The sequence below is a fragment of the Mesitornis unicolor genome, unplaced genomic scaffold (genome assembly GCF_000695765.1).
Source record: "Mesitornis unicolor isolate BGI_N332 unplaced genomic scaffold, ASM69576v1 scaffold32468, whole genome shotgun sequence".
Classification (NCBI taxonomy): Eukaryota; Metazoa; Chordata; class Aves; order Mesitornithiformes; family Mesitornithidae; genus Mesitornis; species Mesitornis unicolor.
The window spans coordinates 87,065-96,587 of record NW_010200323.1 but is presented as its reverse complement, the minus strand read 5'-3'; the positions used below and the strand labels follow the sequence as shown (position 1 = coordinate 96,587).

Below are 9,523 nucleotides of genomic sequence, written 5' to 3'. Positions count from 1 at the left end.
TTTAAAAAGGACCTGTTACATGCTTGCATTTGGGCCTGTTTCTTAAAATTATTGAGTTCAGGCATGAAATCTTGGAATGATAACAATTTGACTGACAAGAGAAGTCTGTTAGGAGTCAGAAGAACGTATTTTTTCAGGAATGGAAGAAGATGGATTTTAGGAAAGCTGCAATTAAACCAGAAGAGGTGTCATGTTCCCAAACTCTGTGTGAACTTGTTCAGGTGCTTCCTCTTTCTCATCATCTGCGGAACGCTTGAAATGCACCCATACCTCTGACAAATGTGGTGTCTGTTGAGAGCCACTGCTGGAAAGCTTATGACATACATGCAAATGTAAAACTTTAACTGATCAAGAGTTTGTATTTAAAAGAATAGCTTTCATTGTACAGGTATTTTGTTTGCTTGGCTTTTGTAGTTATTAATTTTGGGGAAAATAGGTGTGAGAAAGTTTTTGAGTCAGAAGAAATGGTTTGTGTTGCAGCAGGTGTTTACTTGCTTTAATTTTTGGATTAATTAAATGAGGGCCAAGCCTGTAGCAGGCAACTGCAGTGGTTTAAATGAACTGTGCATGAGAAGACTGAGAAGTCAATGCAAACTGACTTTTTCAGTAGATTAGTTAGTTAGATTTAGTTGAACTCTGTAGATATTTTGAATAAAAGTGGCATTGATTTTTGCGTTGCTTCGTGCCTGCCATAAATTGAACTGAACCAAAGCTACTGTGAGCATTTTATGATCTTTCTGCTATAGCTTGTCTGACAGACCATAGGCAGGCGTGCAGTATCAGCCAAATTTACATCAGTTCCCCACGCATTCTCAGGATCAGAGCTACTGAACCATTTTCACTCTCCTTTATACCAGTTATCCTTCAGCTGGTCACTCTCTCACTACAAAATCTTTTGCTGTAGTTAACCTGCTGCTCCCGTGTAATCTAGATAAAGCTTTATTCGAAAGGCTGATATGGCAAACGGCAATTTCTACCTCTTTACACAATTTGACCCCATAGCAGTTTCTGTGGGCTGGTTATGGTAGTCAACTTACTGCTTTCTATTTCTGTATAAAACTATGTATAGATGTTTAACTATATTTCTTTTTTTTAAAAAAAAAAGACAACAAACTTTGTTAGGACCTGGCTATTTAGTAAAGTCAGAAATACTGTGCTGAAAAGAATAATGATTGATTTTTTTGATAGGTGTAGTATTAAATGATTCTGATGGAGTACTACTACCTGTTTATCACATTAGTTCTGGGTTGAAAATTCACTTTAAAAGAATACCTCTTACTGTAAGAATCATCAGTCTTAAGAATAATAACAGATTTATGGCTTTGGTGTACATGAGAAGGGAAAAATAGAACAGAAGTTTGTGACACGGTCTGATTTTGTGTTTTTAATTTAAGGTAAAAAAGTTATATTCTCTTGATATTTCCAAATAGCATTTTCATAGTCATTGGGGCTTTCATGACCTTAATTTTGATGTACTTAATTTTGAAACTGCTGAGATTTTGAATGAAGTTTTTGTGCAAATCGTATTTATAGACTGTGATAATAAAATGGTTCTAAGAAGATCAAGATGAGATACTGTGCCTAAATCCTAAACAGGTAGGATATTTTAAGTAAATTTTCAGATCGTTTTAAGCCTATAGTAGGGAAATGAAACAATGTACCCTTTTACTGGAGCTTCAGCTGTCACTGGAGTCTCCACAGTTAAATTAGGGAATTCAGTTTTGTTTTTCTCTGGGGGAGAACTGTCACTTTGGTGAAATTCCTTCAGGTTGGATAAAGTCCTTAATAACAGAGTAACAATTTGTCTTAATCTTTGGATTATAATTTATGAACAAAAATGAGAAGAAGAAAGAGGTTTTTGTTTCAGTGTTTTAATGCAGCAGATAAAATGTAAGTTGAGACTGATACAGTGTAATAAATTCTGCTTTCATTTATGCTAATAAATGATACTTCTCCTTAGATAATATCTGTAATGAAACTTGAACATCCAAAAACATGTTTGTAATTATCAGAACCTTTGAATAAATTGGAGATTTATATTACACTTGAGCCTTAATAAACTTGCAGTCATATTCCTGTTACTTTATTAGAGGTAACTGAGTCCAACAATGTTTAACTGCTTAAATTTTTATGTATTCACTTTAGGGGGATGAAAACAAAACCCAAAAGGCTTGCAATCTCCTTGGTGTGTTTTAGGCTTGTTCTGTGTCTTTGGTTAGGAGTTGTCCCACTGAATCTCTTTAATGCATACCTGAATAGTAAAAAGAATTCAGTAAGCAAGTCTCTCTACCCACTTAGTGCATTCGAAGACTCATGGATATGAAATAATTTTGAAAAAGATATCCCCTGAATATGGTAGAGAAATTTTCCTAACCCTGAATGTATCCAGAACAGACTGAATCTTGTTAAAAGGGTGTAATTAATTTCCTTTTTAAATTTATTTTCTATTCTACATACACGATTTTGTTTTTTTTTCTTTTCTAGCTGCTTTGTCTTAAATAGCAAGGCTCATTATATTGCAGAAAGCAGTATCTCATTACTTCAGTAGCAAACCAACATCACCCAGAAGTTAAATAATGCTGTATCTTATCTCTGTATTCTTTGGAAATGAGTGATTCATTGGAAATGTTACTAATCCTTGCTGCTTACCTGGAAGCAATGGGAAGTTTTTTCACTGTTCTCATTTGATAGTCTGTTGCAAGTTGCTCTAATTTCATGAAGGTCGTGTTTAAATTTAGCCATGTCCCCAGCTATTAAAACCTGGGTAATGCTAGCCTGTTTCCACTGGGGAATGGTGTGGTAAAAGCTGCATTACTTATACCCAAGGTATGCAGTGACAGTAGTGCGTCTCTTGTAATAGCCTATTTAGACATACTCTTCTATGAGGTACTCTTGAGAGCTATGTAGGGCATCTCAGGATGAGGTAAATAACCAAAAAGTGTACTTTGGTTTATCCCCACCCTGTTATTTGTTCACTCTTCCTAAAAATGTGGTCTTTTTCCGTTCCAGAATTGGATGCTGAAGAAGCAAGAAAATTACTTAATTCCAAATGGAAATTATAACCAAGGCAATAGCCTCTCCCTGTGTCGCCCAGCTGGAGAGAAACAGTTGTGTTTATGTAAAATTTTACCATGCCTGTCTTTTGGGCTGTATTACAGAATTTGATCACAAAAACTTGTGCGCATTTGTGTCTCTTCTCCTGATACGCTATAGAAAACTGAAGATGTGTATCTCTTGATTTCAAGGGTGCCTATGGCTGTGTTTACGCTGCACGTTATGACTCCAGAAGTACAGCGTGGACTTCCTGGCAGGGTAATTTAGAGTCAGCAGCAGGACAGGTCTTTGCAGATTGACCAGGTGCTGCCTAATGCCAGGGGTGGTGGCAGAGCTGGCGGCGGAGAGGAGCTCTGCCCTAAGGAGCGCTGTGCCTAACGCCAGCTCCCGGCTCCCGGCACTCCTACCGTAAGGCAGAGCTCTTCTCCTTCATAAAGTGTCTTGGAGACCTGCTGGTAAGAAATGGGAGCACTTAAAAATAGTAATTGTAGTCTAAATTTTCAATAAAAGATTTATTAGAATTCATAAAAGGCAGTGTTGTTACTGGTTACTGTATCTGAGGTCCCTGTGGGAAAGTTCAAAGTTAGTTGGCTCACTTTACGAGCTGGAGCTTTACAGTGTCTTTAATCCCAATTTAGGGATAGAAAACCTGAGTGGCTTTTAGGGGAAGGAAAAACTTTAGGGAGGGACAGGCATTTGAGCTGTAAGAAAGCCCTCTGCTGCTGTAGGTACAAGCCTGCCAGGCTTTGTGGCTTTGTTTAAAGGTTGAGGCAGGCCTAGGAAGGGGATGAAAGCTCAGACAGGGCCCTGGTGTGTGGGGAGAATGGCATCTGGATTCTGCCCATCCTCATCTATGCTTCAGCAAGAGTCAGAGAGGCATATATGTTGAGGGGAAAAAAGGATTCTTCTCTGAATTAAAAAAAATAAAAATATATATATATATAGATAAGTGAAGTTCTCACAATCATTTCACTTGAGACTGTTGCAAGTCTCAAACATATTTGGTTCCTATACACTTGCCTATATACTTGAAAAGTTTTTGAGAATGTTTAATTGGCAGTGTTCATTGAAAGAATATCATTTGTGTCGTATGAAAGACCTAAAACCCTAGTGAACCCCTTTCCAAGAGGCGTGCCTTAATGTATTGGAGGAAGAGATGTGGAATGGAAAACTCTGTGCGGTGTTTGTGTTTGAAATTAATCAAAATGGTTTGAGTTCTGGTTTTGCTGTGTGTGTAAAAGGACCCTGAGGGTATTGGTTTTACATTGTGTTTAAATTCAAAGTGTTCTAGTAACTTTATCGCAACTTGTTATAACAGAACAGTATAATACGAGTCCAGACTGGTGTAGGACCTGAAAGAATACTTAGTTATGGTGAGACAAAATTCCCCTTTCACTGACGATTTCAGCACCACGGAGTACAAGGTCATTCTGTGGGAAATGGGGTTTTTTTGGTCTGAAGCCATGACTTTCAAAAGAACTTGGTGAGAAGGTGTAAAGCATAATAATGCAGACTTCGTTGTTTATTTTTTAAAGCTATTTCACCACTGATTGATTTGCAAAGATCAGGTCCTTCACCAAGATTTAAATTAATCAGGAACAGATGAGTCCTAATGCCAGGTGCAGGACTTGATTTGGAGTTTTGTCATCATTTATCATTAGTGCTTGTGCTTATTTCAGTGTTGTACAGTTGTTTTGGCATGTCAGTGTACAACTCTGGTTTAAAACAGCCTTGCTAGCCTTGTTTTTCCTACTGTTCCTCTGTTTTTCACAGATATAATTGAAAACTCTACCAGTGCTTGTCACCTGTTAGGTGCCAGAAGAATTTACTTTGTGGGAAGTTAGCAAACAGTGCCGTTTAGAACCAGTGACCTCTTTGTAAATAATGGATGCTTTTTTGAAAAAAAAGTTACAGTCCCTGATTATCCAACTCAAACCCTGCATATTTATCAGTTCATCCACTCAACTGTGAAAAGCCTTTCCTATTTTGTTTTATTTGATTTGTATTACAGGCAAAGTGACAGCACTCATGCGTTTAACAGCAGTGAGCTGACAGTTTAACCTTGTACATGATATTTCTAGTTATGTAGACACAGACGTTGTGTTTGTGTGAAGTTGCATTAGCAGAGTTGTCCCTGTGAAGAAGCGTTGACGATTCAGTGACCTTTGCTTTATATTCGTATGGCACTCGTGTGGTTTTACCAGATCCTTGGTAAACTGGTGTTACTGAAAGTGCTGTATATTTTCAGTTTTACTGCAAGTCACAGCAGTGTTTCTCGATTGAGATGTTGGCTGCTTTGTCTTGCAGAAGGAAGAATCCATGATACTGACAGACACTGAATAAATACAGTTCTGATCACTGCTCTTAAAATAAGGAGCTGAGAGACTCAAGTACAGGTCTGAATTGGTGCAGGCTTTTGTGTTGTGTCAGCTTTGCATGTATTATAAATCTGTTCATAGTAGGTAAAAATGCACAAACCATCTTACTGCACTGCTAGAGCCCCGTTGCTGGTACATCAAAGCAAGCAGCAGCTGTCATCCAGGTTTAGCCATGGTGGTTTTAAATGCCTTAATCCTCTTCCCAAACAGACAGAGGCAGAGAGAGCACTTTCTTTAGATCCCCCCCTTCTGTTTTCTTTTTTAAGTTTTGGTACAGCAAGATCCAGAAGCTGTCTTCAGCAGCCATCACTGCACGACACAAGACACTATTTTCTTTGCATCTCATTTGAACATTGCAGTTCTCCTCATGTATGCTAAGCTCCTTCCAATTTGGCTTTTATTAAAGTTAGAAATTACTCACATTGCGTTTACTCCCTTGTGTTTAAAATACCAAAGCGATTATTCAGTTGTACTTCATTTTCATTCAAGTCTACTTCAAATTGGCATTAACGTGGTATTCTTTGTTCCCTTAGAGTTGCCGAGTGTGTGTTGAGGTTGTACTCAGAACCTGAGGTACAGGGAACATACATGTCTGCCAGTAGAATTTATTCTGTTTTGTGAAGTTTTCACATTTTCAGATATTTTTTTAATATAAAGTTTTATAAGACAGTTATTACAAAATAGTTTCTCTAAGAGGCAAACCAGATGTGTTTACAGCTCTTAAGGTCTTTACAGTTCTTAAGGTCTATTTTGTGCAGTGTCCTGTCTCCAAACGTGGGTCATGGCAGAAGTCTGCGGAGGGGTATGAGAGCTGAGCAAGCATGCAGTGATGTTTCCCTGCTATATTTTGCTGTCTTGCTACCATTTCCAAGTCAGAAGCTGTTCTTTGAACTAAATAAACAATTTTTTTTCTTCATTAATTTGCCTAATCACTTTTCTTAACTGCATTTTAAGAATGTTTTCCAAATATGTGTTTCAAGAGAATAGCATAGGAAAATTGCTTATATTGAATTGAGTTAGCAAAAATACTGGAAATTAATTATAAAAGGGTGAGGGTTTTATGTATTGGTTTTGATGTTTGTTTGTTTCTTAGCCACTGTCTTGCAAAGTGAATTTGCACGGCAAAGTAATCTCAGCAGAGGAATGAAGTGTGCAGAGGAAAGCTGTCAGAATTCAGCTAGTTCATTAAATTGTCTGTTTAGATAAAGAAATAGGATGTCATTTTAAGTCTTTGCTACCTTTCAGCCTCTCAGACCAAGAGTACTTTGCTGTGCTGAAATAAGTAAGCTGGTAGAGTAAAATTCAATGTTTTAAGAATCCATCTGTGTTGTCCTAGCTACCCAAACAGAATTTCAAAAATGTGCATTAGAAAGTGTGGTGACCAGGACAGTACCGAAAGCCAGCTGAGAGAAAATGGCATTTGATTACAAGGCTTGGTATGTTTAGAGATGGTCCTGTTATTAAAGTTGCTCTGGTGCCAAGTACTCCTACACTTTACCCTGCTCACTTGTGCGACCTGCCAGCTGTGACAACACAGCATCAGAGGTTATGTGCGATAGCTCCGGTCCTACCTCTGTTGTCAGAGAAGGATCTTCCAGCAGCGCCATTACCTTCTTGTGGTTTACTTTTGCCAGCCCGTTTTCCCTTCCCTCTCCATTGATCTCCATTTCCAAACTGCTCATTTTGAAATGAGCTCTTTATGTCTTTAAAATGCTGGAAGCTTCAGTGTTACTCATAAGGAAAATAATTAATTCCAAGAAAGAAAATGTGCATTTAGCATTTTGGGATGATCATGACAATTCTTTGCTAACTTACGCTGAGTAAGGGGTCATACGTTTGCTTTGCTCTTGACAAAGCACAATGAAAGAAGCCTCAGGTTCAATGGAAAATGAAGGTACTATCTCATTACTATGAGCTTACTGCTACTACAGTTGTTGATAGTTTCGGGGGAATATGTGTGCCTCCACCAGCTGTGCAACAGGCAAAGGCGTTCTTGTGGGCTGCTGTCCCAGTGCTCGCTGGTTAATATTGGGATGTCCACAGCTGTGTGCAGACATCTCTCAGGTCTGCAAAAGGTCATATGCATGTACTCTAGACTCTTACAAACTCTAGAGTAATGTTACTTTGGAGTCTGTCATATTGGAAGAGAAAGAGGGAAAATAATCTAAAAAGGTCCTGCTTTGTTTTTAAATTAAGAATTTTTATTTCAAACTTTGAAATAAGAAAGCGGTAGGTATGTGGTATGACCTGCTCTTGCATGTTTTGTGCTGCATTACTGGAGTACTACTGTAGGTATTAAGAGGTTCATTTTGCTCTTTTAATTTTGCTGGGTTTTGCCCTCTCAGTTGCTAAGTTTGTTATACAAACACCAGAAAAGTGTGTTCCTAGAATGACATATTCCTTCATGTACATGGTATTAATCAATATATTTTTTTCACTTTTATAGGTTATTGAATCACTGGGGATTATTATATATAAAGCCCTGGACTATGGTTTGAAGGACAATGAGGAGCGGGAATTAAGTCCTCCCCTGGAGCAGCTTATTGACCACATGACTAATAGCACAGAAACAGATGGGAGCAGGGATGAAGGATATGATGCTCTGGATGAAGGAGTGGAGGATGAAGATGATGATGACAAAGAGGAAGTTGAGGCCATTCATTCCTATAAAGACGTCATGAAGGTACAGTATTGGGCAGTTTATATGCTATTTCACTGGTTTTTATCCATGAGAAAATCAACTCTATTTTCCATGTTATTTTCTAGTATGATACTGACTATCATTTTCTGATTTCGCTGGTCATTCTGTAAGATCTCCTTGCAAGAATGGCATGCAGTAGCATTTCATGTTTGACAGTAAGCAGCAGAAAATTGATGATCAACTTAATTGTTGGATGTGTCATTACTCTCACATTCTGATTTCATCCGTGCGCTGGATAGTGAGCCTTACAGTGTAACCTCTGTTGAATTGTTTTGTGTACGCTTGGATACTTCATAGGCTGTTTCAATTAATCCGCCTTTTCATTAGTGCAGTATTAGTTTAATTATTCCTTATCAGTTTGTTCCTTTGCCACCCTTCTTTACTGAAGTAGAAGAATGCTTTTATAAGAGTAGCTTATTTGTGTGGAGTGAGTCAGAATACAGTATTTCATTGATGATCATTATGCTTGTGGTTCTTGATCCGAGTAGTGAGATTTGGAAATACAGTTTATGAATTTTAATTGCAACAGGTTCTTTAATGTGATCTGGGCTACTGTGAACAGTCACTTAAAAGTATTAACCCCCTATTTTCTGTATAGTAGTCTTTGGTACAAATTTTAAAGCCCAATGAGTTTAGTAGAGGCAAAGCGTGAATGTTGACAAAATTCATGTAGTTGGTTTACCTCATAAATAATCTGAGAGTTTAATACAGGTTGAAAAATTATATGCTAACTTGTACCAGGGGACTGAACCCTGTAGATGCAAGTCATATGTAAGGATCAGAAGATCAGAGTGTCACAGAAATTAAGAGTGTAGTGGTTGAAGCTCAGGCTGAAAGAGCATCTCAGCACATCAGGACCCATTAGCAAGTGGAAACAAGACCCCACCAAAACCCACCACTTCTGATGGGTTGACAGTAAAGAGGGAAGCTCTTAGGAAACTGGAGTGGGAATACTCCTGATGGAGAGGGCCTGGCTGGATGAAGTGCTCTCCCCTTCGAGTCTCTGCCCCTCCCAGCTGTGCCAAGTCAGTGTCCTTGCTGCGGGCTGGAGCGAAGGTTGCTTTGCTCTTCCCTCCCTCTGCCGCTCCCCATCACACAGTCGCCTTCCCTGGAAGTGGCCAGCAGCCCCTGCGAAGCCCCAGTGAGAGCTGCTCCAAACAACACAGTGCTACGTAGAGGATAGATGCAATCCATCCTCTTTTCCCCCAGTTTGGCAAAAATGCTGTGAATTGGTGGGACAATCAAAGTTGGATCGTTAGAGGAAGTTTCGCTTAGTGCAGAGGCAGAAGAGATGGTTGTACAGGCAGAGCTGAGGGCAGTGGCTTGGAGAAGTGATGATTTTGCAAGTTCTTTACTTGATTTCTGCAAAAAAGAAAAGAAAAGTTTGGAA

General features: G+C 38.7%; 1 protein-coding gene across 1 annotated transcript in view; it reads left to right on the top strand.

Annotated features, from left to right (window-relative positions):
* Nucleotides 1–7,878: 7,878 nt before the first annotated feature.
* Nucleotides 7,879–9,523, top strand: part of SPIRE2 (spire-type actin nucleation factor 2) — a gene marked incomplete at its 5' end in the record, with an annotated part of 67,438 nt that continues 65,793 nt past the window's right edge. Inside the window, one exon of the mRNA XM_010189719.1 lies at nt 7,879–8,115. Coding sequence (XP_010188021.1) covers nt 7,879–8,115 — 237 coding nt within the window. The remainder of the gene's footprint in view (nt 8,116–9,523) is intronic.